The sequence below is a fragment of the Theropithecus gelada genome, chromosome 7b (assembly GCF_003255815.1).
Source record: "Theropithecus gelada isolate Dixy chromosome 7b, Tgel_1.0, whole genome shotgun sequence".
Classification (NCBI taxonomy): domain Eukaryota; kingdom Metazoa; phylum Chordata; class Mammalia; order Primates; family Cercopithecidae; genus Theropithecus; species Theropithecus gelada.
In genome coordinates, this window is record NC_037675.1 from 25,505,478 (window position 1) to 25,531,593 (window position 26,116).

The 26,116-nt window shown below is 54.8% G+C and overlaps 3 protein-coding genes across 9 annotated transcripts; 1 reads left to right on the forward strand and 2 right to left on the reverse strand.

Annotated features, from left to right (window-relative positions):
• The first annotated feature begins 388 nt into the window (after positions 1 to 388).
• REC8 (REC8 meiotic recombination protein) lies at positions 389 to 9,796 on the forward strand. The gene is made up of 20 exons (XM_025392866.1): positions 389 to 1,221; positions 1,323 to 1,464; positions 1,569 to 1,637; positions 1,755 to 1,897; positions 1,982 to 2,054; positions 2,147 to 2,267; positions 4,728 to 4,809; positions 6,319 to 6,398; positions 6,639 to 6,720; positions 6,893 to 6,923; positions 7,005 to 7,090; positions 7,262 to 7,311; positions 7,644 to 7,775; positions 8,157 to 8,223; positions 8,328 to 8,464; positions 8,633 to 8,681; positions 8,946 to 9,012; positions 9,143 to 9,274; positions 9,348 to 9,454; positions 9,556 to 9,796. The coding sequence occupies exons 2-20, from the start codon at positions 1,409 to 1,411 to the stop codon at positions 9,645 to 9,647; spliced, it is 1,656 nt and encodes a 551-aa protein (XP_025248651.1). The 5' UTR covers positions 389 to 1,221; positions 1,323 to 1,408; the 3' UTR covers positions 9,648 to 9,796.
• IPO4 (importin 4) lies at positions 9,764 to 18,866 on the reverse strand. 4 transcript variants are annotated; one of them, XM_025392860.1, is made up of 30 exons: positions 18,255 to 18,866; positions 18,087 to 18,173; positions 17,879 to 17,958; positions 17,751 to 17,792; positions 17,204 to 17,333; positions 16,937 to 17,116; positions 16,623 to 16,688; positions 16,420 to 16,521; positions 16,250 to 16,333; positions 15,830 to 15,994; positions 15,672 to 15,725; positions 15,405 to 15,514; positions 15,002 to 15,110; positions 14,727 to 14,856; positions 14,411 to 14,524; positions 14,196 to 14,309; positions 13,841 to 13,961; positions 13,541 to 13,652; positions 13,330 to 13,445; positions 13,136 to 13,213; positions 13,002 to 13,059; positions 12,796 to 12,901; positions 12,519 to 12,712; positions 12,330 to 12,380; positions 11,816 to 11,941; positions 11,493 to 11,701; positions 11,249 to 11,381; positions 11,051 to 11,155; positions 10,234 to 10,303; positions 9,764 to 10,117 (listed from the first exon to the last, which is right to left on the reverse strand). In XM_025392860.1, the coding sequence occupies exons 1-30, from the start codon at positions 18,321 to 18,323 to the stop codon at positions 9,987 to 9,989; spliced, it is 3,246 nt and encodes a 1,081-aa protein (XP_025248645.1). In that variant the 5' UTR covers positions 18,324 to 18,866; the 3' UTR covers positions 9,764 to 9,986. The 4 variants fall into 4 exon arrangements, 3 of the variants coding, with proteins under 3 accessions (XP_025248645.1, XP_025248646.1, XP_025248644.1); XM_025392861.1 differs by having other exon boundaries at positions 17,879 to 17,926; positions 18,255 to 18,327; XR_003120572.1 differs by having other exon boundaries at positions 9,772 to 10,117; positions 11,816 to 11,961; positions 18,255 to 18,470.
• TM9SF1 (transmembrane 9 superfamily member 1) lies at positions 18,682 to 25,633 on the reverse strand. Of its 4 annotated transcripts, none has more exons than XM_025392865.1 (6): positions 25,024 to 25,633; positions 24,352 to 24,507; positions 22,462 to 23,083; positions 21,990 to 22,175; positions 19,912 to 20,185; positions 18,682 to 19,344 (listed from the first exon to the last, which is right to left on the reverse strand). In XM_025392865.1, the coding sequence occupies exons 2-6, from the start codon at positions 24,433 to 24,435 to the stop codon at positions 18,951 to 18,953; spliced, it is 1,560 nt and encodes a 519-aa protein (XP_025248650.1). In that variant the 5' UTR covers positions 24,436 to 24,507; positions 25,024 to 25,633; the 3' UTR covers positions 18,682 to 18,950. The 4 variants fall into 4 exon arrangements, with proteins under 4 accessions (XP_025248650.1, XP_025248647.1, XP_025248648.1 ...); XM_025392862.1 differs by having other exon boundaries at positions 24,352 to 24,713; XM_025392863.1 differs by having other exon boundaries at positions 24,352 to 24,728.
• Between the last annotated feature and the right edge of the window lie 483 nt (positions 25,634 to 26,116).

Below are 26,116 nucleotides of genomic sequence, written 5' to 3' on the forward strand. Positions count from 1 at the left end.
ACAGTGTGCCAAGATTGCAGAGATAGCGCCACTGCACTCCAGCCTAGGCAACAGTGAGAGACTCCATCTCAAAACAAAACAAAACAAAACAAAAACGATTGACTTCTTCCTCATTGACCTGTGGGGGCTCCAACACTATCATCTCACATCTTTTTTTTTTTATTTTGAGATGGGGTCTTGCTCTCTTGTCCAGGCTGGAGTGCAGTGGCACAATCTCGGCTCACTGCAACCTCCGCCTCCCAGGTTCAAGCATTCTCCTGCCTCAGCCTCCTGAGTAGCTGGGATTACAGGCTCGTGCCACCACGAGCAGCTAATTTTGTATTTTTAGTAGAGACGGGGTTTCACCATGTTGATCAGGCTGGTCTCGAACTCCTGACCTCATGATCCGCCCCCCCTGAGCCTCCCAAAGTGCTAGGATTACAGGCGTGAGCCACCGTTTCCGGCCTCATCTCACATCTTTCTACCTCTGCAGCACATGACACGCCCTAGTTGGAAACAAAGTAGGAGTTTGTGGACTGGGGGGAGGGCGGGGTCTAACCTCAGGTCAGGCGCGTTGCAAGGTACATCTTGGCACCCGGAAGAGACCAAGCACAGTTGCCCCCGACGTGACCCGACCTCCCCTACCAATTGAGGCGCCCTTGTTGCTAGGCTAGAGGCGAGCGGCGGGGATGCGCTCATTGGTCAAGGAAGGAGCGCCTGTTACTAGAGGCGAGAACCAGAGCCCATTGGTCAGAACACCTCACAATGGACCCCAGCGGCACGCAGAGTCCTTATGATTGGTTTGCTGGCTGCCTCGGGAGACCCTGTTGCCTCGAGCCTAGGCTACTTGGCGCTCCCGACCCGACCCCTGTTCCCCATTGGCTGTCCTGGCAAAAGCTGCCATCTAATGAGGAGCGAGGTGCGGGGCTCCGGAGCGCACGCTTCCCGCGGTGCCATCTAGTCCTGCGGGAGGCATCCCGGACCCACACCGCGGCCGCCCAAGCCAGTGAAAGTCCCAGGGGCCTGATATCGCTCCCAGCGCTCGAGGACCGAGGCCTGCTGTGGAGGACACCGTGCTCCCTCGGGACCTGTTTTGGATTCCGGCCCGGGCGTCCCCTTGGAGCTCTGCATCTCCAACCTGGAACCCAACCCAGAAGGCTCAAATCGACGCATCACGTGGCGAGCGGATCCACTGAGGGTCCACAGAGAGGGGCGCCCATCTCCTGCATCTCAGTTATCCCGGTAATCGTGTATACACCAATTGTTCATTGCCTCATTAACTTGGTTTTCTGGGTGCACCCACCTTGCCACCAGAGAAGTCCAAATCCTGACTTCTCTCCAAGGTGTTGGGAATTCTGTGCCCTAAAGAATTCCGACTCAGATCCAAACGGCAATCTGGTGGAGTTGAGGGTGAAAGGCCAGAGGGACGATGTTCTACTATCCCAACGTGCTTCAGCGCCACACCGGCTGCTTTGCCACCATCTGGTAAGGGTGGGGCCCGTGGGCGTGCGATGGGGGATGCTGGCCGGGATCCCAGCCTGACAGCTCCCCCTCCGTCCCCATTTTCCCACCTTCCCCACCCACTTCAGGCTGGCAGCGACGCGCGGCAGCCGGTTGGTGAAGCGCGAATACCTGAGAGTGAATGTGGTGAAGACCTGGTAAGGCCCAGAAAAGGGAAGGAGGGCCTGGGGCGGGGGGTGAGTTAGGGGATGGGGTGGGCAACGCTGTGGGCCCAGTCCTGGGCGCAGCGGTAATCAGGGCCCATTGTTCCCCAGCGAGGAAATCCTCAATTATGTGCTGGTACGAGTGCAACCCCCGCAGCCCGGCCTGCCACGGCCCCGCTTCTCCCTCTATCTCTCAGCCCAACTTCAGATTGGTGTGATCCGCGTCTATTCTCAACAATGCCAGTACCTCGTGGGTAAGGCTGGGAACCCTCAGAGGTGGGGCGGGCTGAGCAGCTGTCTGCTAAGCTGGCTGTCTACCTCGCCCTCCCTGCCCACAGAGGACATCCAGCACATCTTGGAGCGCCTCCACCGTGCCCAGCTGCAGATCCGAATAGATATGGAGACTGAGCTGTGAGTGTTCCCTGGGCCTTTGATGGAACACCTGCTAATTTGGCCTCAGCCTAGCTCAGCCTCAGTCCCTGACGGCCTACATTCTCTCCCAGACCCAGCCTACTGCTTCCTAACCACCTGGCCATGATGGAAACCCTAGAAGATGCTCCAGATCCCTTTTTTGGGATGATGTCTGTGGATCCCAGACTTCCTAGTCCTTTCGATATCCCTCAGGTAGGGCTTATTCCCCCAGACTCGTGAATTGACAATGCAGAAGGGGAGTGCTGTCCCTGTGTCACTCTGATATTGGGGTTGGGGAAGGAAGCTTGCCACAGCTCTCTCCCACGGGAGGTGGTAACAAGGGGACTGCCAAGGTGGATCCATCCAGGCAAAGCCCCCTGTACTTATCTACTTGGGGCCAATCTGATCAGATGGTTTCCCCACTGGAGGCAGCTCTTGTCCCCACTTGTCTCCACACTGTTTTCACTGCCGAGGCCCTAATCCAGGCTCTCATCTCTCTGTACTGGGCTTTCTTACCCCTGTCCTCCTCCATCTATTCCCAATACTCCAACAGCTTAATGTCACCTCCTTCCTTAGTTCCCCATTTGAACAGTGGCTCCTGCTGCCAACAGATTACTAGCATTTGGGGCTCTCCATGCCCCAGTTTATTTTTTTATTTTATTACTATTATTATTATTATTTTTGAGACAGGATCTTGCTCTGTGGCCTAGGCTGGAGTGCAGTGGCACGATCTCAGCTTACTGCAACCTCTGCCTCCCTGGTTCAAGTGATTTTCCTGCCTCAGCCTCCCAAGTAGCTGGGACTACAGGCATTCGCCAGCATGCCCAAATAATTTTGTAATTTTAGTAGAGACAGGGTTTCACCATGCTGGCCAGGCTGGTTTTGAACCCCTGACCTCATGATCCGCCCGCCTCATCCTCCCAAAGTGCTGGGATTACAGACATGAGCCACAGCGCCTGGCCCATTTTTTTTTTTTAGTTTTAGTAGACATGGGGTTTCGCCATATTGGCCAGGCTGGTCTCGAACTCCTGACCTCAGGTGATCCACCCACCTTGGCTTTCCAAAGTGCTAGGATTACAGGTGTGAGCCACTGCGCCTGGCCTATTATTACTATTTTTTAAGATGGAGTTTCTGTCACCCAGGCTGGAGTGCAGTGGTGTGATCTTAGCTCACTTCAACCTCCACTTCCTCTGGTCAAGCGATTCTCCTGCCTTAGCCTCCCAAGTAGCTGGGATTATAAGTGCCTGCCACCATGCCTGGCTAATTTTTGTATCTTTAGTAGAGACAGGGTTTCACCATGTTGGTCAGGCTGGTCTTGAACTCCTGACCTCAGGCGATCCACCCGCCTTGGCTTCCCAACATGCTGTGATTACAGGCGTGAACCACCATGCCCGGCACATACCCTGGTTTAGAACTAGTCATCCCCAGACTTCTCTCTCAGTCCTCTGGGCATCTGTGGCTCCTAAACACTAGTTTGGCCCTTATGCCTCAATGATACCACATTCATGTCTTTGCTTGTGCTGTTTCCCTAGCCCATAATGGTCACCCCTCATCCTCTACAAGTCGAGTTCTACATATTCTTACAGACCTGGCTTAAATGCTGCCCTTCTCTATGAAATATTTATCCCAGTCTTAGCTGGAACCAAATGCGGTTTGGGAACTCAGCACTTTGCTAGGGCCTTGTTTTACCCTTTGCCTTGACTCTTGAGGGGTTACATACAACCTTGTCTCCCCACTAGACTTCCTTAAGATCAAGAATCTTTTTTGTTCACCTCTGTCAGCCACAACAGTTGACGATGCACTGCTTCTTTTTTTTTTTTTTTTTTTTTTTTTTGAGACGGAGTCTCGCTCTGTCGCCTGGGCTGGAGTGCAGTGGCCGGATCTCAGCTCACTGCAAGCTCCGCCTCCCGGGTTTACGCCATTCTCCTGCCTCAGCCTCCCAAGTAACTGGGACTACAGGCGCCCGCCATCTTGCCCGGCTAGTTTTTTGTATTTTTTAGTAGAGACGGGGTTTCACCGTGTTCGCCAGGATGGTCTCGATCTTCTGACCTCGTGATCCACCCGTCTCGGCCTCCCAAAGTGCTGGGATTACAGGCTTGAGCCACCGCGCCCGGCCAATGCACTGCTTCTTGCACAATTTTTTTTTTTTCTTTTTTTTGAGACAGTCTTGCTCTGTCTCCCAGGTTGGAGTGCAGTGGAGCAATCTCAGCTCACTGCAACCTCCACTTCCTGAGTTCAAGCAATTCTCCTGTCTCCACCTCTCGAGTAGCTGGAATTACAGGCACCACCACCACACCCGGCTAATTTTTGTATTTTTAGTAGAAATGGGGTTTCATGATGTTGGCCAGGCTGGTCTCGAACTCCTGACCTCAACTGATCCACCCACCTTGGCCTCCCAAAGTGCTGGGATTATAGACGTGAGCTACCACACGTGGCCTTCTTGCACAAATTGATGAGGGCTAGATAACTGGGGTTTGGGTTGGGAAGGGAGGTGAGAACAGGAACTGAGGAAAGGAGGCCAGATGGCGGGTGAGTTTACTGCAAGCTGATGTCAGTGCAACGAGAATTAGGCATAAAAGGAGATTACTGTGCATTGTTGAAGAAGGTTGTGAAAGTGGGAAAGCAGGGGGCTGAAGCTGAACCCTATCTTTTGTTTCCAATTCCTCCCCAAAGATTCGACACCTCTTAGAGGCTGCAATTCCAGAGAGAGTTGAAGAGATCCCTCCTGAAGTCCCTACAGAGCCCAGGAAGCCAGGTCAGCAGAGAGAACCTTCTTTCTGGTGAGAGGCATAGGCAGGCCCAAGAGCTGTAGAAATTACCATTTTTGAGCTTAAGAGCCCGGCCCTGTGAGGGGCCCTTTTTTTTTTTGAGACAGAGTCTCACTGTGTCGCCCAGGCTGGAGTGCAGTGGTGCGATCTCGGCTCACTGCAAGCAATTCTCCTGCCTCAGCCTCCCTAGTAGCTGGGATTACAGACGCGCAATACCATGCCCAGCGAATTTTTATATTTTTAGTAGAGATGGGGTTTCACCACATTGGCCAGGCTGGTCTCAAACTCTTGACCTCAGGTGATCCGCCCGCCTCGGCCTCCCAAAGTGCTGGGATTACAGGCGTGAGCCACTGTGCCCCACAAGGGACAGTTTATGTGTGTAACCTAATCAGTACCTCACAAGAGTCCTCTGAGGTCAGATTTCTTATCCTTTTTTTTTTTTTTTTTTTGAGAGACAGAGTATTACTCTGTAGGCCCAGGCTGGAATACAGTGGTGCACTTTAGGCTCACTGCAATCTTTGCCTCCCGGATTCAAGCAATTCTCCTCCCAAGTAGCTGGAATTATAGGCATGCACCACCACGCCCAACTAATTTTTGTATTTTTAGTAGAGATGGGTTTTCGCCATGTTGGCCAGGCTGGTCTCGAACTTCTTTTTTTTTTTTTTGAGACGGAGTCTCTGCCGCCCAGGCTGGAGTGCAGTGGCTGGATCTCAGCTCACTGCAAGCTCCGCCTCCCGGGTTTACGCCATTCTCCTGCCTCAGCCTCCCAAGTAGCTGGGACTACAGGCGCCCGCCTTGTCGCCCGGCTAGTTTTTTTGTATTTTTTAGTAGAGATGGGGTTTCACCGAATTAGCCAGGATGGTCTCGATCTCCTGACCTCGTGATCCGCCCGTCTTGGCCTCCCAAAGTGCTGGGATTACAGGCTTGAGCCACCGCGCCCGGCCTGGTCTCGAACTTCTGACCTCAGGTGATCCACCCACCTCAGCCTCCCAAAGTGGTGGGATTACAGGCATAAGTCACCACACTTGGCTTTTTTTTTTTTTCTTTTTTTCCCCAGGCTGGAGTGCAATGGTATGATCATAGATCACTGCAGCCTTGACCTCCTCCTCCAGGGCTCAAGCAATCCTTCCACCTCAGCCTCCAGAGTTGCTGGGACCACAGGGATGAGCCACCACACCTGGCTAGTTTTTAAATTTTTTGTAGAGACAGTCTCTTGCTATGTTGCCCAGGCTGGCCTCAAACTCCTGGGCTCAAGCAATCCAAAGTGTTGGGATTACAGGTATGAGCCATTTCGCCCAGCCTCCCCATTTTACTGATGAGGAAAGTGAGGCTCACAGTGGTTAAGCAGTGTAGCCAGGGTCAGGATGCCAGAGATTAGCCTGGGTCTGATTAGAATCCAGGTTACCTTGACTTCAGAGTCCATGCTTTTGCCTGACTGCACGGCTGTGGGAATTTGGAAAGAAGCAGAGAGGCTGGTGACTCCCCTGTTCCTCCAGACAGGATTCTGGTCACTGTGCTGCCCCCTGAGGCCATCACGCTCCGGGAGGCAGAGCCCATACGGATGCTGCGGATTGAGGTGAGTTGTTCCCTGCACACACGGCCTGAGGTCCAGCCCCCTTGCATCTACTTCTCTCTGTCCCCAGAGTCCTGCCTTTTCTGTCTCCATTTCCCTATTCTCTGTCCCTGGCACCTGAGCACCCAGTGGCTTCCTTGAACCTGGCCCTGTGGCATGCCTCTGGGATCCACTCTCCTGGATCCACTTGCCTTTTTCAGAAATGTTATTGAATCCCCTCCCCTTGCTCTTCCCTCTGGACAGGGTGAACAGGAGCTCCCAGAGGTCAGCCGCCGAGACCTGGACCTGCTGATCGCAGAGGAAGACGAAGCTATCTTGTTAGAAAGTAGGTGTCTCTGGCAGCATAGGGTCCGCCTGGAGCTGGATGGTCAGACCCCTGGCGTGGGCAGTCTGGGACTGGACAATGTTCCCATTTCTCCTTTTCCATCCTCTGAACTCTGATTCTCTCTCCACAGAGCTAAGGGAGGAGCTCCGGGTCCCAGAGGGTGAAATCGTAGTCCCCCGGCTCTCACCTCCAGCTCCTGCAGAGTAAGGGCAGGAATTCCTAGACCAGGTAGGGTGTTGGTGCTGGGAAAGGTCTCCTTATTTCTCTTGCCCATTTCCCTTCAGGGTGGAAGGAATAGCAGAGGCACTTCCAGTCCTGGTACCTGAGGAGCTGAGGCCGACAGGCTGGGAGCCTGGGGCCCTACTCATGGGTGAGTGCCCACCACGCCCCAGGGGCTTTTCTGGGAGTACTTCTATACTGCTGCAGACAAGGGCTCTATATCCCAACTCGCTAAAGGGAGGACCCTGCAGTTTCTTGCCCTGGTATCTGCAAGGGGTAAGGGGCTTATGGGACAGAGCCACAACCTTGGGTGTTGTTGCAGAAGTGACCCCCCCAGAGGAACTGCGTCTGCCAGCCCCACCCAGCCCAGAGGTGGGTAGCATCCCTTCCAATCCTCCTCCTCCTCCTCTTTGCCCTCCCCCACCAGGGCTGCCTCCCCAAGCCCAGGGCCACTGCTAGCTTACAGGGGTCCTTAGTGCAGATGATAAAAGATGTCCCTTTCTACACCCCATTGTGTCTGGCCTGCACTTTCCGGATGGGTACCCTTATGCAAGATATGAGCTGCTCAAGTGCATGAAGACCCCACACAAGCCCTTTCCCCAGGTTCCTCTAGGGGCGGGGTGTGGGGCCCTGTTAGCAGTCCACCAGAATGACAGGAAAAAGAGTAATGGGCAGCCTTGCCCCTACCTGCCCTCCCCACTCAGCGGAGGCGGCCCCCAGTCTTCCCACCTCCTCGCCGCCGTCGTCGCCGGTTACTGTTCTGGGACAAGGAGACTCAGATCTCCCGGGAGAAATTCCGGGAACAACTGCAAACCAGAGCCCACTGCTGGGAATGTGTGAGTACAGCCCAGGCTTTGCGGGCAGAGGGAAGGAGGCAGGGATACCAGGGGCACATGCAGGCTGAGCCTTCTAAATTCCTCAGGAGGTTGGGGGTAGGATTGGGAACTTGATGAAAAATCCCCTCCTTTCTCCAGAAAATGCAGGCGATGTGGGTTTGCACATGTACAACTCTTCATGGTCCTTTAGTGACCCCAACTGTCATACCCATGGGCACCAGGTTAAAAAGTCCTTCTTTTAGCAATGAGCAGGGCAGGCAGGGTCACGAGCCCAAAAGCTGGGGGTCCAGAAGCCCCAGAACAATGCATTGCAAAGAGGCAAAGGGGACCTGAGGAGTGGCTGCTTCATAATGAGGCTTCTGACCTTTCCCCACCACACAGCCCAAGGTGCAGCCTCCTGAGAGGACCATCACAGGCCCTGCAGAGTTGTTCAGAACCCCAACTCTCTGTAAGAATGGCGGGGGATGGGCACAAAGGATCCTCAAAACCAATTTCTCATTCCTGGTGCTCCTCACGCCTCAAACCCTGTGCCTACTGCCTTCTTGTCCACAGCTGGCTGGCTACCCCTTGAACTACTGGGTCTCTGGACCCACTGTGCCCAGCCACCCCCAAGAGCACTCAGGCGAGAGCTGCCCGAGGAGGCTGCTGAGGAGGAAAGGAGAAAGGCTGAAGTTCCGAGTGAGATCGAGGTAACTGCACCACCTGTTGCCTGCATCGCCCCAGTGCCAGGGTCTGCCTGACCAACTGGCTGCCCTCCCCTGCTATGAGGGCCAACAGCACAGGCTCACTGGCTTTGTGCCTTCTGAGGCCGGAGTCCCAGATGCTTGGGGTCTTAGTTCTGCTTCTCCTGTCCCCAGGTCCCGAGGGAGGCCCTGGAGCCCAGTGTTCCCCTTATGCTGTCTTCAGGTAAACACCTAGAGAAGAGGGGCAGTGGGACCACCACCCTTACCACTGTCCCAGGAAACTAGTATCCCAACTGCTCAAGCTATTTCATGAGTGAAGGCGTGTGTGTGTGACATAAGCAAGCATGGACTGCTCCTCCTCTGCTCTCTCACCTGTGTGCTTTTAACAAGTCACTGCATAGCTCTGCCATCTACTTATACCAGGTGGCCACAAGGCCCTAACTACCACCCAAGCAGACACCCACCAGTGCCTTTCCTCCCCAAACAGAGCTCTCCCTAGAGGCAGCTGAAGAGGAGAAGTCCCGCATCAGCCTCATCCCACCAGAAGAACGGTGGTAAGCAGCCAGGCTCCATGGGAGCAAGGGCCCACAGCCTTTGGCCAGGTGGTAGAAATGGCTACTGGGTATGCCCCTTGTCACTGTCACAGCTGCCACCTACCCTGCTCTTACTCCCATGTTCTCCTAGGGCCTGGGCTGAGGTGGAACAGCCAGAACCTCCTGCATTGCCCGTGGTGCCTGAACTCCCTGAGGTGCCCATGGAGATGCCTTTGGTGCTGCCCCCAGAGCTCGAGCTGCTCTCACTGGAAGCTGTGCACAGGTACCAGGGGGGTGGCACCTTGATGGGGTGGACCCGGGTTGAAGCCTCTGCTAATGGTTCTTGATCCCTATAGGGCAGTGGCACTGGAGCTGCAGGCCAACAGGGAGCCCGACTTCAGCAGCCTGGTGTCACCCCTCAGCCCCCGCAGGATGGCCGCTCGGGTCTTCTACATGCTCCTGGGTGAGTGTATGCATGTGTGTGTGTATGTGGCGCAGGGACACACAGACCAGAGGCCCATACAGGGACTCCCCCAACCTGCCCTCTCCTCCCCTCTTGACCAGTGCTCTCAGCGCAACAGATTCTTCGCGTGGAACAAGAAAAGCCATATGGTCGCCTCCTGATCCAGCCGGGGCCCAGATTCCACCAAGGTTAGAGTCCATTTACAAAGCTGCCAGGAAACCGGCCACTTCTAGTAAACCATGTCATGGCTCACTGGGTCCTGCTTACTTCATTTCTGAATGTGATTTCCAGCCTTCTTGCTCTCAGAGCTATTGTTCAAGCAGAAAACAAGCTGCTTTTATTACAGTATGATGTCATGACTCATTTGTAACAGATCCAGCCTCAGGGACAGCCCTGTAAGGCAGCAAGTAGGGCTGGCGCCAAATGGCTATGAGTCCCAGAATCTTTGGTAAGGCAGAACTGAACTGGGCTGAGAGGTGGTCTTAAGGCCTGGGCAGGCTCTGTTCTCTCTGGACTGGCTGCAGCCTGCGATCTAGGAGAGGCCCAGCACAGCCTGGAGCTCCTGAGCCTTGTCAACAGGCAGTGAGCCCAGAGCTGCCTGGAAGCTGTCGGCGTGCTGTTCGGCCAGGAATGTCAGGAGCAGCAACAGTGCGGCCTTGGTGTCTGGGTGCAGAGGGAGGGAGAAAGGTTGGGGCTCCTAAAGCCTCGCTGCCCCAGGTCCTCTGAGCCCTGCCACTCCCAGCCTCCCCCAAGCCCCTGCCCGTGACTCCTATCCTCACCTGGTGGGATCTTGTTGTCAGCCAGAATGAGGCTGCAGATACGCAAGAGCTCTGGAGCCACATCTACAACCTGTGAGGAAAGAGTGGCTGACTCAGGGCAGCAGCCCCAGACCCCAGGTCTAGGCGGGTGGTCAGGACCAAGGAGTGGCAGAGTCTCTTATTGGGGTGGTTGCACCTGGTACTGATTCACAGGCATCCAAGACAACTATGAACATGAACAGGACCAGTGAAACTTGGTGGTAATGACTTTTTTTGGAGGGAATGGGGGATGTGGAACAAGATGATTAAAGTCATAGCCTCAAGACCTAAAGAAACCCAGACACCCAGGAGCTCCACCTACACAACAATCTCTAAAGGTGTAAGACAAGGATGACACAAACACTCTGACATGACTCCAAACCTAGCTACTTGGTACAGCCAAAATCTCTTCAGAGAGCAGAGCTGATCTAATTGAAATGTATGGTGTGGTGGCCCAGAGGTACCCAGGGCTCCACAGAGCACAGTTTGAAAGGGCCCTGGTTTAGGAAACCAGCCTGGGAAAACTGCAACTTCTGGCTCAGACCAAAGGGTAGAAATGGAGCTTCCTCCAGAAAAATGCTACGTGGAGGAAGTCCTTCCTGTCCCATCACAGGACTGGCTGCCAATCCTTGCAGACAAATAAGAAATGGTGCAGGGAGTATCAAAAGAACAGCTGAAACTGTCACCTTGCATCAGGTGCAACCGACAGCCTGGAGCTCCTGAGCCTCATCAGCAGACAGTGCCTATCACTGAGTGGAGCGGCATGCTCCCCTCTGAGGGCTGCCAGCCACAAGGTTACCTGGTCAGGGCTGCTCTGGTACAGGAAGCTGAAGAGGCGCCCAATGGTGACCCACTCCTCCAAGTCCTTCTTCAGTGGCAGGGCATGCAGTAGGGCAGCCAGCACCTGGGCACACAAATGTCTCAGGCCAACCTGCCCTGCCCTCCACCACCCTCCCTCCTCAGCTTCCAGGCTCTGCCTGATGTCTCCCTCCCTCACCTGGGGCTCTGGTTTCCTGGTGGGACTGGCCATCAACAGACGGGCAAGTGCCGCACAGATGTTGTCACGGACACGATCGTGTCTCTCCCGCGCCAGGAGGGGAAAAAGGAGCCCCAGCAGCTTGGGGAAGTGTCTGATCCACAGTCAAGGAATGGCCACACACTCAGGCAGACCTTGCCCACCTGCAAGCCCTGGGGACACTCCCCCAACCCCCAGTCCCTCCCCTCCTGTGAGCCAAGGATACTCCTGGGCAGGGTGGCCCCCGTGCTCTGCTAGCACACCCAGCCCAAAGATGGCATTGCTTCGCACCTCAGGGTCTGCCTCTCGGGCGGTGCTCAACAGCACAGGGAGCAGCCGAGACACAAATTGGGCTGAGGCAGCACCCAGGCCCTGAATAGTCTCTGCCAAGGTCCCCACTGCAAAGGACTTCTCTGCCACTGTGCAGCCCTGTTTCTGATGGGGGAGAACAGGAAGGAGTACAGATCAGCCTGGGCCAAGGATAAAGGCTGAGGTGGGCACTGGGTGCATGAGGGGACTAGGGCTTGAAGCCAGAAGATGGACACTCACTGTCTTGCACACCAATAATGGCAGGAAACCAGCAAAGAATGGGGCAAAGGAGTCTCCCCCAGCCGCGGCTGCCAGGGCAGGGATGGCCTCTCCAGCATGCTCCAGCAACATGGCGTCGTATTCAGCCTGTGGAGCCAGGTCAGGGGCTGGAGCACCAGGGCCAGCTCAGTGACTGCACACCTCCCTACCATGCTCTGCTACCAGCTGCAGGGGTCCCTGGGGCTGCCCTTGGTTGATAGGGCTGGTCCCTCTCAGACTGGGTGTTTTCATGGCCCAGCTTCTTCCCCTAGCTCTTCTGCTCCTGCCTATCGCTCTAAGCACACCCCAGTCCACACTGCTCTCCTTCCCTGAACTCCCACTGGCTTAATGGGATCAGGGTTGTGTCTCTCTGACCATTACCAATCTCTTTTAGTGGCCCTGGCTGCCCCAGGCCAAGAACAAATACACTGCCCACCCCTGTCCCTGTGGAGACTGCCTGGACCACCTGGTCCCAGTTTTCATCCCTGGCGCTCACCTGATCATCATCTTCCTCTTCCTCCTCCTCGTCAGTATCCTGACAGGCTGTCTACAAGAAGAAGTAGCTCAACTTAGCCAGAGCTTTCATGCCCCTTCTCTTTTCATCGGGGTATGGGGGTGGACTTGTAGCCAGTCCCCAACCTGGGCCCGGCACCTCTCCTTCCCGAAGCCCACCTGCCCTGCTCACCTTCCTCTGCAGCACAGCCTTGAGCATGCTACAGAGCTCAGCCAGGCGCCCAGGGGGCTTCAGAGTGAGGGTCCCACAGCTGCGGAGCACCCCTGTCAGGGCCTCCAGCACGGCCATCACCACCTGGCGCTCCCGCTCCCTGTTCACTGAATGCATGTAGGATGGCACCACTCGGGCCAGGGCAGCCTGCAAAGCTGGGGACATTATTGGCTGAAGCACTGGTCAGGCCCTGCCGTGCCCCAAGAACCCGCAGCCTGGCCCAGCCCCTCCTTCTCACCAGCAGTGTTGGGTTCTGAGGGGCAGCTTTGACAGGCCTTGTGCAGTGCACAGCAAAACTGACCCAGAGCCTCATGGGCTGCCTTCCGCACATTCAGGTGAGGGCACTGCAAGATGAGGAGGGGCGGGATGTGTCTGCTGTGTGCACTGTGAACACAGGGCCCCCAGCCTGAGAACCCCACCCGCTCTACCCACTGGCCCCCTCACCTCCAGCAGTTTAAATACTTCTTCAAAGACACTTTCCATGTATGGAAGGAAGGCCACACTACAGAGAGAGACAGAGTCATGGGTAAGGGGCCCCCAGGCAGGGTTTTCAGTGCCAGGGAAGGGCGAATGCTCACCTGGTGTTCACAGAGATCTCCCCTAGGGCAGCACAGGTGTCTTCCTTCTCATCGAAGAAGGCGTTCTCCACGCTGTACCTAGAGTAAGATGGGGAGGCAGTGGTGATCAGGCACCAAGAGGAGCAGATCCAGCACTAGTCCCCTGGTCTAAAACCAAAGTCTAGATTCCTGATCAGAAGAGCACCCCTCCGCACCCTGAGATCTCTGAGTCATCCTCTTCTTCCACATCCTCATCCATGAGCTCCTCCTCTTCTTCCCCATCACTCTCATCGTCAAACAGAAGGAAGGAGCTGCTCCCGTCATACTGAGGCTGGAGTGGAGGCATGGCAAGGACTTTGGCTCAGCTAGGCCCAGGAGATAAATCCCATTGCAGGGCTGGCCTGGCCCAGCCCACCCTCTGCTCACCACAATGCCCTCGGTAGAACGCAGTGACAGCAGCATGAGCGTGGTGATCTGTTCCAAGTGGGGTGCCAGGCCCTCGCCCATCAGACCCGATAAGGCGGCAAATAGGCTGTACCTGGTCAAAGCAGGCAGAAGAAGCTGTATGGTCCTGCTTGCTACCACCAGACAGGATGGGGGAGCCCGGGAACACCTGGCTATGGTCCGAACCAGAGGACTAGAGTCTGGGGTGGGGATTCCAGTGGGTCCAGTGGGCAGAAAGGAGGGGTGGGGACAAGGGCATAGGCAGGGTGAGGGATCACTCACGTGCAGCGCCGCAAGTCAGGGTCGTCTACCTGGTTGCAGAGGCCCAGACCCAGCTGGCAGCATTCCTCAGCCAGCGGCCTCATGGGCTCCCCCACCGCTCGTGCCAGCACTCCCAGTGTCTCTGTGGGAGCAAGGGCTCCATTAGCACCAGGAGGTGGAGGTGGGCTATAGGACCAAAGGTGGTAGCTGGGAGGGATTCAGAAATCCCCCCCTACCCCTTGGTACAGGGTGAAGAACACCCCCTTTGATGAGAAGGAAGACATCCGTACTCCCGTGGGGGCAATCTCTGTCAACACCAGGTGAGCATCGGCCCTTTGCTGGCACTGGGATCCCCACCTGGGAGCCTCTCACTCACCCAGGCTCTGGATCTGCACAGGCTGAAGGTCCTCACGGCCTGTTAACAGGAATTCCCGCAGGTGCTCCATGATGGCAGGGAAGTAGGGCAGCAGCGAGGCCTGGGCAGCTGTAGCTGCAGGATGGAAGGACAGAATCAGAGCTGGAAAGGGCAGGGACCACCAGCCACAGGGCCTTTGGGTGAACCCCACATCCCTGCCTCCTGCCTCTCCTCACCAATGGCTCCTAGGGCGCTCACAGCCAGCTCCTTGGCCCGGGGACTGCTGGGGCTCCTCAGAGGCTGCAGCATGCATTCCATAAGCTCCGGAAGGTAGGGCTGCACTTTGGGCCCTGTGGGAAAGGATGCTCCTCTATCAACCAACCCAGATCTCCTACCTGCATGCCCACCTCCCTCCAGGCGGAAACCCCTTTGTGGTGCCATCACACGCTTTCCCCCACCATAGGCAGCAATGCAAGGAGATGCACATCCTGCACATTCAGCCAAAGCCGCTGCCTCATCCCCCTCCCCCAAGCTCCCCACTGCCATCACTACCTAAGTTCTCCACGAAATTCTCCAGGGCATAGCAGGCCTTGGCTAGGTGGTGTGTGTGTCCAAGAGGCACCGACTTCAGGTAGGCGAGGAGCAGTGGCATCACCTCCCTTGAATAGCTGCTGATATGGGGCTGGGGGAGGGAGCAAGCAGGGCTTGAGTCAGGTTCACCTGCAGGGCACATACAAGAGTGCGAGGGCAGCAGGGATGCTTGAAGAGATGAAAGGTGAGGGGAAGGAGACATTCAAGTGGTGGCTCCCACATTCAGCCTGGTTCACCTGTAGGTTTTCTGAGAACTGGCCCAGGGCAAATAGCGCAGCATTGCGTACAACTTGCGAGGGGTCCTCCAGGCCCTTGCACACGATCTGCAGCAGTGGGGGCAGCAGTCTGAATAGGGCAGGACAAGAGGACACAGGCTGAGGAGCTATACCTGACAGCCCTAGGCTGACCTGTTCTCTTCATTTTCCCTGGAAAAAACAAGGCTTTTCCTGTCACCAGAGGGTGGGCAGCAGCCCCTGATCCCTACGGCGGGGAAGCCATGTCATTTATCTTCTAAGCCAGGACACTTTTGAGAATGGGGGAAAATGCTGTTGATAAATAAGCTTGAACAACAAGCGTAAACCATGACAGCCATGGTCCTCCCCGTGGGCAACCCTCACCCTGGGATAGGGGAATAGATACCTCTGCCTTATGTGGTCACCAGCTCCGTCAGACAGCACGGCCAGCACCAGGAGTCCAGCCTTGCGCTGGTATGGGCTCTCGCTCCGCAAGGCCTCTTCCAGCATGGGCATCTAGGGAAGCATGTGGCACGCTTCTGAAACCCCAGCAAGAGCCTGCCCATTCCTGTGGAAATAGACCTTCACACCTCCCAGGGTCTAAACGTCCTTGGCCTCAGGGGACTAGGCACACTTGGAGGTAGGGACACCAGAAGGACAGAGCCACACTTACCAGCTGGGGACAGAGCTTGTCGGGGGGCAGGTGTAGCGCCAGCATGTCCACAACCTAAGATAGGATGGGGAGACTTACTTTGCTCGACTCCATCTCTGCCTCCCCAACCTCCCACAGCCACCTAACACCTTCCCCCTCTGTCCTGCCCCACATCTCACCTGTACAGCAAAATGCTTGGGAGTCTCCCCCATCAGCTCAATCTCCAACTCTTCCTCTTCTGAATCCTGGTCCTCAGGATCCAACTGGCCTGGCAGGGGCTCAGCAGCCATAATGGGGAAAAGGGTGTGTAGCAAGGGTGGCAGGAGACGATTCTTCAGTAAGGCCTTGACAGAGAAGGTGGAACAGTGTCCCTAAGAATCTGCTCCCAGGATGGGCTCACATTAAAAATTCCAGTCTTCCAGGCCATAAAGGGTCCGACAGAAAATTCCCAATCTCCCAGGCAGGAGCTGGGGTGAGGCTAGGCCAAGGCTTGAACCCCCACAGTACTTTAGATACCCTGAGATGAACCGAAAGTCCCAGGAGTGAGACTAAGGGTGGAGAGTGGGTGGGGTGATGTGTGTCAATGGGCACTCACTCACCTTGCTCTTGACTTTGACCAAGAAAGTGAGGCAGCAGAGAACACGTACGCGTATCGCATTGCCCAGGGCCACATTTCTAGCCACCTGTCCAGAGAATAATAAGAATCAGAGACAGGGAAGGAAAGTCCCAACAGAGCATGTAGCAGGGGCCATGTACACTCCAGGCTCACCTCCAGGCAGAATGTGAGGACCTCAGAGAGGTAGGGGGTGATGATGGGCACCTCTGACTCCAACAGTTCATCCAAAACCTCAAGGGCCTCACAGGCCTTTGCCTGACAAACAAGGCACAAGGTTACCATGCTCTTCTTCAGTGGGCCAAGCTGGTCACTTTTGCACTCTTCTTCCAACAGAGCTCCTGCCCACCTGTCCTCACCTCATCTATGGGGATCAGAGTCTGCACAGCCACGATCAGCTTGGGCACCAACATCCGAGCGAGAGGCTGAGGGACACATCACAGACAGCATGATGCAGCCTAATCTCACACCCCAGCAGCTGACAGCTTCCTCATAGCCTGAATTGCGAGGAGGAGCCCAGGCATAATAGCCAGGCCCACCTACAGCATCCCCTCTCAATTGTCAGGAAGGGCCACAGGCAGGTAAAGAATCCAAAGCAGTTTTGTAACTTTTACAGATGAGGACATGAAGGCCTGAGGAAAGGGAGTCAAAGATACGAGGGCCCACATCTCACCACGTCTTCAGTGCTGAGGTAGGGGGCCATGGTGGTCAGAGTGCGCAGGGAGTAGAAGAGCAGCCCAGGAGAGCCCACCTCACCAAGAGTCTCATTCAGAAGCCGAAGCAGCTCCCGGTGGTGGGGCTGGAAGGCCTCGGGCCGGGAGGTCACCACCACACTTAGCAGCAAAAGCCCCATCTGTCCAAGAATAGAGGATTGGAGAGCAAGCTTACATGGTCTATCCCACCTCTTAGTCCCTCCCTCCTGCCAACCATGTGATGGTACCTCTCTCTCTGGGCTGTGGGGGCTGTGGGTACTGTGCTGAAGAAGCTGCAAAAGCTGTGGCCAGGCCTCCAGGCCTTCCTTTCGAAAAATGGTGGCTGAAAGCTGGGCCAGGCTGAGGCTCACACAGTGCCTGCAAACAGGAGAGATCTCCTCTATCACTCTCCAATACCTTCCTCTGCACATAGTGGCCAGGCACAATGGGGCAGCCAGGAGAGAAACTTTCAGGAGGTGTGGGCACAGGGTCTTTACCAAGTTGGGACACATGAGACAGCACCTCAGAGGGAGCCCAGCAGCACTGCGGGCATGTAACCTGGTAAGTTCAGTCTTACTAGCCCGAATTTCAGTCTTATTCTTCTGACTTGAGTTTGGCAGATCATAGTCACCCTTCCTCAAGAACTTCAGTCTTCAAAACAGCCTTAAAATTCTCACTCCACCTTGGGTCTAGAACTGAAGTCCCTGCCCCACAAGTCCCAGCCTGGAACTGAAAGGGAAGGCAGAAACCCCGACAAGGTCGTCAGGATCCCGAGAAAAGGGGGTAGGTACTTACTCTGTTTCTCTCTGCAGGGCCGTCAGGATCAGGGACTTGAGGCTGGAACACAGGGGGCAGGTGTTTGGTACACAGACTGCCCAAGAAAAGTCTCCGCCTGGCCCCGCCCCAATCCAGGCCCAACCCACCTCTCCCGTTGCTCCGCCGCCAGCCGTCGCCAGCGGGTGTTCAGTCGTCTGCGGGTCAGCACCGCCGCAAACTGGCGGATCTAGGACGAGGAAACAAGCACGTGGGGGTCCGGGCAGGAGGGTGCTGAGCGGACCGCAGGGGGCGGATACTGGGGCTTGACCAGTGGCGTACAGTGGGAAGCTCGGAGGGGAGAGTCAGGGGTCTCACCTGGGGGTCGGCCGCCGAGGCCAGCAGGTCGCAGAGAGCCGGCAAAGCGGCGGGGGCCCGAAGAGCGATCTGGAGCTGTTCCGTGGCCTGGGGGGAAGCTAGGGGTGAGAGTCGGGTCTTTCCCGCAACCTCCCGCTCGCCCTGGCCCGGTTATGCCTACTCCCGTACCCGACGGATGCGCTCGGTGTCCGGCAGCAGCAGCTCCCGTAGGAGCTGCTCCAGGCCGGCGGGCTCCATGGCAGCAGCTGAGCCGCCGCTACTGGGCCGAAAAGGGGAGGGGGAGGGACAGCACGTGGAGGCTCTGACACCCACTTCCGGCGGAAAGGGCGTTGCCACACGCCCCGAGGGTTGCCAAGGTGATTCAATTCACTTCCCACAAAGAGGTCCGACTCCTCCACTTCCGTTATGCTGAGCACCGGCTGAGTCGCGGAAACCCAGCTCTGGCAATGTAGGTTCCCCACGCCGGGAGTTCCCAAGTTGGGTTGGAGAACTCAAGCTTCGGGCATTCAGTGGCCAGCTCGGCTTTCTAAAGGACCGTGCCCTTAACCGCGGGGCTGGAGTTCCTATATCCAGACCAAAACCTCCAACTACATGATCCTTTTTCTTAACAAATTTTATTTTGATAATTGTAAAAAGAAAAATCAGGACCAAAACTAAAGGCAACTTAAAAATTTCAAATATATACTCCTTATGTAATAGAGATTTATAATTTCCAGGCCCTCTCTGGGGAAGGAAGGCCCAAAGGGCAAAGGAGAAGGCAACAATGCCATCACACAATTCAGTCAATCAGAAGAGAAGCTGGTAGGAGAGCTCAAGGAGGCATGAAGAAAGGGAGAGAACAGCAATACTTCTGCCACACAGAACTCAGTCCATCTTGAGGTTAACATAGATATACCGGATGAACTTTAGGGAAGAAAAAAAGGAGATGGTGCCCAGCATGAGGAAGAAGACATAACCAGTGAGTAAGGAGTAGCCAAAGAACTCTACTGTCTGTACTGCCCCAGACATGTTGGAGCGCCGGGCATAATAGAAAACTGAGTAGAGGAAGATGAAGAGGCCAGTGGAGCCAACGCTCAGCACAGATCGCCACCACCAGCGGTAATCCTCCCCAGACAACTGGAAGTAGGTGAGTGCAATGGAGATGCAAGCCCCCACACTCAGCAGGATGGCGAAGACAAAGAAGAGGATGCCGTACAAAGTGTACTGCTCCCGACCCCATACTGTGGCAAAGATGTAGTACAGCTCCACAGAGATGGCACTGTGAAGAAAAGAGATGATACACAGCATTAAAGGGCTGTGCACAGTGGCTGGACTGAAATCCAGCCCCCACCCTCTCCCATGTTGCTGGGTCATTGTGAAAAGTGAGTTCACTCTCTGCCCCAGATCTCCTGGCTTCATGGGGATTTTTTTGCCTATGATTAGCTGCTCTCACTTCAAGAATATCTTCCCTAATAGATTGAGGGCAGGGATCTTATTCATTTTACTTTCCACTTCATTCTTTGCCTGGCACAAAGAGGTATTCAACAAAGTAAATGGATCATCAAATGGGCTTTAAACCACACATGATGTCCACAGACACTAAAGTCAGAAACCAGGAAGGTGAAGGGGGAGATGTCTCTGGAGGCCCCTATAAGTGAGACACTCTTATATCTGAACTGATTCAAGCTCAGTCCTGCTTGGAGATAGGAGGAACCATTTAATGATCTCTGAATGGTACCACTGAACCAGGGATCAGCGGGTTGGGTTAGGGTACTGGATGAGTAGGGACAGGAAAAGTTGAGGTCAGGAACCTGAGAGTGATAGCCATGGAATAAAGGGAGGATACCTGAAAGGCAGGAAGCCTCCAACAGTCATGTGGATGACAGTAGACTTGTACCAGGGCTGGGGTGGAATCTCCCGGGCGATGTTCTTGGTGCGACAGGGTGCATCAAAGGGGCTGGCGTTGTTCTTCCCGAAGATGCCTCCAATGACAGTGAGGGGAAAGCCCACCAGCAGCCAAACCGTCAGAAGCAGCAGGATGGTTGTGGCTGGCAGAGCCTGTGTCGAACCATTGGCCCAGTGCACTGAGTTCACCACACTCCACGTCAGGAAGAAAGGCACTGCAGGGATGGCCCCCGGAGGGAGGGTCAACACTAGGAGCTACATCTCTAAGGGTACCCACTTATATCCAGGACCAAAAGGGGAGGGGGGTGAAGCAGCCTGCCACTCTTAACAGCAGACTCATGCTCCTGGATGTCCCTACAGAGTCAACTGCCTTCACTTCCACCCTTTCAGATCCCGTTACTCTTTGTTTTTTTTTTTTTGTTTTTTTTTTGAGACAGAGTCTCACTCTGTTGCCCAGGCTGGAGTGCAGTGGCATGATCTCCGCTCACTGCAAGCTCTGCCTCCCGGGTTCACGCCATTCTCCTGCCTCAGCCTCCCGAGTAGCTGGGATTACAGGCATGTGCCACCACACCCGGCTAATTTTTTTGTATTTTTAATAGAGACGGGGTTTCACCGTGTTAGCCAGGATGGTCTCGATCTCCTGACCTCTTGATCCACCCACCTCAGCCTCCCAAAGTGCTGGGATCACAGGCCTGAGCCACCGTGCCTGGCCTCTTTGCTCTTAATCTTACCACCACCACCCCCCATCCCGGTGTCATTAAGGATCCAGTTAGCTACTACATAATCTGAGAGTAACACAAATCCACCTGCCTCCAGGGGCCTGTCTTGCCTTGGAGTTGGTAATTCCTAGCATGAGACATTTCTTTGGATTAAGGCCCTGTTTTCAGAAAGCCTTGGTTCAAATATAAATGTGATGGGATATAAATCAGACACATAGGATTGGGAACAAAAAGGGTTCAGAACAGGGACTACTACTGCCTTTGAAAGGGCAATCTGGTTTGAAAGCTTAGAGTGGGCCCACCTTCAAAATAAAAATTAAAGGGTGTTACTTTAGTGTAATGGGTGAGAATACAAGTCAGACTGCTGAAACCTGGTTCACTACTTTTTAGGAGTGTAATCTCAGACAAGTTACTTAAGCAGCCTTTAGTTCAGTTTCCTCATCTGTGGAATGGAAATATTACCTACTTCACACAGTTATTGCTGAGTGCTTACCACACTGCCTAGGACATATTATTTATTTTTATTTTTTTGAGACAGAGTCTCGCTTTGTCGCCCAGGCTGGAGTGCAGTGGCGCGATCTCGGCTCACTGCAAGCTCTGCCTCCCGGGTTCACGCCGTTCTCCTGCCTCAGCCTCCCGAGTAGCTGGGACTACAGGTGCCTGCCACCATGCCCGGCTAATGTTTATTTTTGTATTTTTAGTAGAGACAGGGTTTCACCTTGTTAACTAGGATGGTCTCGATCTCCTGACCTTGTGATCTGCCCACCGTCGGCCTCCCAAAGTGCTGGGATTACAGGCGTGAGCCACCGCGCCCAGCGAGGGCTTTATAATGTTAAACTATTCAAAAGAAGTGCATTCTTGTCTTTTTTGGTTTTCTTGTTTCTTTTACAATATTCCTTCCCTTCAAGCCTCATCCTGACTCTATCCCAAGTTCTATGATGTGTTCTTTTTTTTTTTGAGACAGTCTCACTCTGTCACCCCAGCTAGAGTGCAGTGGTGCAATCATGGCTCACTGTAGCCTCAACCTCCCAGGCTCCCTAGACTCAAGCAATCCTCCTGCCTCAGCCTCCCAAGTAGCTGGAATTACAGATGTAAACCACCATGCCCAGCTAATTTTTTGTTATAGAGACAGGGTCTCACTATGTTGCCTAGGCTTGTCTCAAACTTTTGGACTCGAGTGGTCCTCCGGCCTCGGTCTCCCAAAGTGCTAGGATTACAGGTGTGAGCTACTGTGCCCAGCCACAATGTATTCTTAATTCCTAAGTCCAGAAAGGCCCACCAGGGAAAGGAATGTCCTCACCAGAGAAGAGACTGGTGGTGAGAATGATGTTCCACACCCAACGCTCGCCTCCAATCTGCCGGTAGAAGTGGCTGGACACGTAGCCAGAGATGCAGCAGGTCAGGGCATACAACAAGATGGCTGCCGAGTTAATGGCCCCATGACGGTGCACATTGAACATGCCCAGCAGTGCCATGACAATAATGCCTGCAGGACGGTAGTGGAAAGCCCATGTTAGGCCTTACCTGTGTCTCTTCTAGCAACTTCAGAGGAATCAGCCCCCCTTCTCCCAGACCCAGGGCCTCCAGCAAAACAATCTTCCCCAGTTTTGCTATCCAGAAAATCTACAATAGAATACGCGCATCCTTGCTAGAGCCACCTTATCCCTTAGGTCTGCCCCTCTGGATAGAAGATCCACAGACCTTTTCTGAACAAACTCCATACCTAGTTCTACCCCATGAGATAAATCCCCAATTCATTTTTATCACCTCACCAGTGCCAAGGGCCAGGAACTGGGCGCCCACGCCAAGCACAGCACAGAGCAGACCACGGTATGGGGGGAAGCGGAAGACATCTGTATGGATAATTTTCCAGCCATTGTCACCTTGGTCAAAGTCATCACCAGAACCTGCAGAGGTGGTCTCCTCATCTAAGTTGTACCGAGCCAGGTCATTCCGAAGCACACGCATTAGAATGACAGCCACAAAACCCACCAGTAAAAACACAAGCACCATGGAGTTGATGATGGACAACCAATGGATTTCCAGTGTTCGAGGAAAGAAACCACCATCATCACCACGGCGCCTGTCACTCCGACGCTCTACTGAAGTCTCAGACCAGCGCACGCTATAAGTGTGGGTAAGGCCTAGGAACTCATCAGGTCGTAACCCATCCAAGCTGTGGGGCTTGACGTCCCGCACTGAAACATTGGCAAATATAATTCGGTCTCCATGAAATTCTAGGTGGAAGTCCAAATGGGTCCAGAGTCCTATCTTGTGGCTGTGTGGCAAGAAGCCGCTCTCCTCCATGTAGCCCACAAAGCCCCGGATTGGCAAGTCATCTACCACAAATTCAAAGTAGTACAGTTCTTCGATGGCCTGGCGCAGCTGCTCCACCTATAAAGAGCAAGTCAGGAGTTGGTCACACAAGACCTCCCCAGGCAGAGAGTTAGAGCAAAGTTTCTCACCTTCAGCACTACTGATATTTTGGGGTGGACAGTTCTTTTTTTTCGAGATGGAGTCTTGCTCTGTCACCCAGGCTGGAGTGCAGTGGTGCAATCTCGGTTTACTGCAGTCTCTGCCTCCTGGGTTCAAGCAATTCTGCCCCAGCCTCCCGAGTAGCTGGGATTACAGGTACCCACCACCACACCCAGCTCATTTTTGTATTTTTAATAGAGACAGGTTTCACCATGTTGGCCAGGCTAGTCTCAAACTCCTGACCTCATGATCGGCCCACCTCGGCCTCCCAAAGTGCTGGGATTGGCCAGGTGCGGTGGCTCATGCCTGTAATCCCAGCACTTTAGGAGGCCGAGGCGGGCGGATCACAAGGTCAGGAGATGGAGACCATACTGGCTGACACGGTGAAACCCCGTTTCTACTAAAAATACAAAAAATTAGCCGGGCATGGTGGCGGGCACCTGTAGTCCCAGCTACTCGGGAGGCTGAGGCAGGAGAATGGCACGAACCCAGAAGGTGGAGCTTGTCATAGTGGGGTTGTCCCATGCACTGTAGGATGTAGCTTTCCTGGCCTCTTCCCATTACATGCTGGTAGTACCCCCAGCTGTAACAATAAAAAATGTCTCCAGACATTGCTAAATGTCCCTTGGGGAACAAAAGTGTTCCCTGTTGACAATCACTGGATTAGACTCCAGTATGTTGAGATTCTCCAAAAGAAAGAGCAAGTATGACTTGACAGGGTTAAAGCCTAGAAAAAGGAGAGTGGTAAGGTGTAAGGAAGTCTGGAGTGGACTAAGAAGTACCAGGATTCACTAAAGAAAAAGCATGACAGGGAAGGTTAGGTAGAGACTACAGGAAAACAGTTAAGAAACAGCCAAGAGGTAGGCATGGAAGGAAACAGAAATATGTAGGACTGATAGTTGGGACCTCATGACCAACAGAGAAGCTTGCAGTAAGAAACCCTGGGCTCTGATATCAGTTCTGCAATTCACTGTCAATGTAATCTTGAAAAAAGTAACTTCTAAGCAAGTTCGTAACTTAGTCAACTGAATTAGAATAGCATCACCTACCCTGCCTGCCACACTGGGTTGTATTGTAGTTAGAATCAAATCAGACAATTTCCATAAAGGTACCCTGAACCATATATGTAAGGCACTGTTAGTCTCTGGGAAGGAGGGCTACATGATAGCCAATGTGGAGAGGCTGACCTGTGCAGAACTGAGCTGCATGTGGCACAGAATTCTCTTCTCCACGTTTTCCCGAAAGCGGATCTCATACAAAGACTCAGCCATTCGGTCCCCATCCAGCACTTCACCCAGGCTAAGGCTTTTGTGACGTATCTTCTCAGGGCAGCAAACTGGAAGCTGATAGTAGTGGTAAGTTTCCTGAGGGTTATGGTAGGGTCCCACTTTGTTGACATATAGAATAACAGGGTCGCCGGCCTTGTAGTGTGTCACGCCTTCCACCCCTGGCCCATGGCCTGTGCCCAGCAACAGTATCAGGATTGGCAACCACTGGCAGCTCCAACTTCGAGGGTTCCCTATGACTGTCATCCTTAAGGCAGTGGAACCTGTTTGGGGGAATCCTGAGGTTACAGAAACCAGGGAGGTTACAGAAACCCCAGGTCAGGTGCCTCGAACTGAGGTCCCCTGGCTCCACTTGCTCCCATTGACCCCCTCCCCGCCCCCACCCTACCCCGCCTCTCTCTATCCCAAAGACACCGCTCCACTTCTGCTCTCTCATCCTCCCAACCTGGGGTTCATCCCTCCCGCAGCCCGTCCGACCCGGGGCCTCTATTTCGCGCCCTGGCCCGTTTCCATGACAACGCCGCGCGGTCTCGCACCTCGGGTCCCTTCCCGCCATAGCCCCGAGGTCCTCACCGCGCGGGAAGGGCTGGCCGAGGCGGCGCCAGCGGCCTCCGCGGCCCCGTAGCTGCCCTTGGGCTCCTGCCGGGGTCTCTACCAGAGCGGCGCGGTAGCAGCGGGTTGGAGAGGACCTGCCAACCGACCTCCACGGGGTTGCCCGCTGCTGCGCCTGACAGCTGCAGCTGCGGCTACACCGCGCTGGACACAGCTCTGGCTCACTCAAGAACTCCCCGCTGCGCCTTCTCCATCTGGAGGCCCGGCCCAGCTCCGGCGACCCCGTGAGGCTCGGCTCGCCCCGCCCGTCCTGGGCAAGGCGGGGGTCCTCCCGGCGATCGGCAGCGCGGCCCAGGACACGTCAGTCTTACCACTTCCGCCCTCAGCGGCGGGGACCTCAGCCTGGCGGAAAGCTCGTTGCATTGAATGTAGAGGGCCTTAGACGCTGCAGCCCCTGGGGACCCCTTCGCGACGGCTTCCCGGGGAGGGGCCTGAGGCCTGGCAGCCAGGACCCTGACGCCCCTTCGGGAGAGGAGTGGCATCTAGGCCGCTCGCTTGCTCCGGGAAAGATTTGGGGTTTGAGAGCTCTTGGCCAGGAGGCTCGCCCTGGCCGAGGCCCGAGAGGTGTACCCGCAGGCAAGAGCCTAGCGAGGGCCGGGGAGATGGAGCGCAGGCGGCGGCTTTGTTCGAGGCACTTGCCGGCTGAACCACCAGCTGCTGAGCCCTGCGAGGCGGTTCGTGGCCCCCCAACCGGGGAAGGGGCTCTGGGCATCTGTCCCATGCAAGGGTCCCACCGTCTGAATCTCACCTCACTCCTCTCCCACCTGTCACGAATGGCCCGCGCCAAAGTAATAAATATGTAATAGGAATGTCTTCCAGAGGCTATGCTGGAGACTTCCCTGGCCGCACAGTGAGCGTTCAGTGCCCCACCATAAGCAAGCCGAAACCCGGTCTGGCGCAGAGGCGCCCAAGGAGAGAGGGTGTCTGTCCTTTCACTCTCTGAGTTGGGCAGCCTGACACGGTTATTGTTAATTGGTAAAGTATCTCGCGGTCTGTTAGTCTTCTTCTATGTTTTTGTTCTTATTTATCACTGTGTATGTCTTTGGGCTTCTCT

Excerpts from the sequence above, each read along its gene's own strand:
- REC8 (XM_025392866.1), top strand. The coding sequence starts at position 1,409 with ATGTTCTACTATCCCAACGTGCTTCAGCGCCACACCGGCTGCTTTGCC. Across the intron at positions 9,275-9,347 it reads TCACTGGAAGCTGTGCACAG|GGCAGTGGCACTGGAGCTGC; the intron begins GTACCAGGGGGG and ends TGATCCCTATAG. Across the intron at positions 9,455-9,555 it reads GGTCTTCTACATGCTCCTGG|TGCTCTCAGCGCAACAGATT; the intron begins GTGAGTGTATGC and ends CCTCTTGACCAG.
- IPO4 (XM_025392859.1), bottom strand. The coding sequence starts at position 18,323 with ATGGAGCCCGCCGGCCTGGAGCAGCTCCTACGGGAGCTGCTGCTGCCG. Across the intron at positions 15,726-15,829 it reads CCAAGCATTTTGCTGTACAG|GTTGTGGACATGCTGGCGCT; the intron begins GTGAGATGTGGG and ends ATCCTATCTTAG. Across the intron at positions 13,060-13,135 it reads GAGATCTCTGTGAACACCAG|TGTGGCCTTCCTTCCATACA; the intron begins GTGAGCATTCGC and ends CTCTCTCTGTAG.
- TM9SF1 (XM_025392862.1), bottom strand. The coding sequence starts at position 24,696 with ATGACAGTCATAGGGAACCCTCGAAGTTGGAGCTGCCAGTGGTTGCCA. Across the intron at positions 23,084-24,351 it reads TGCAGCTCAGTTCTGCACAG|GTGGAGCAGCTGCGCCAGGC; the intron begins GTCAGCCTCTCC and ends TGCTCTTTATAG. Across the intron at positions 22,176-22,461 it reads GTTCCTGGCCCTTGGCACTG|GCATTATTGTCATGGCACTG; the intron begins GTGAGGTGATAA and ends ACCGTCCTGCAG.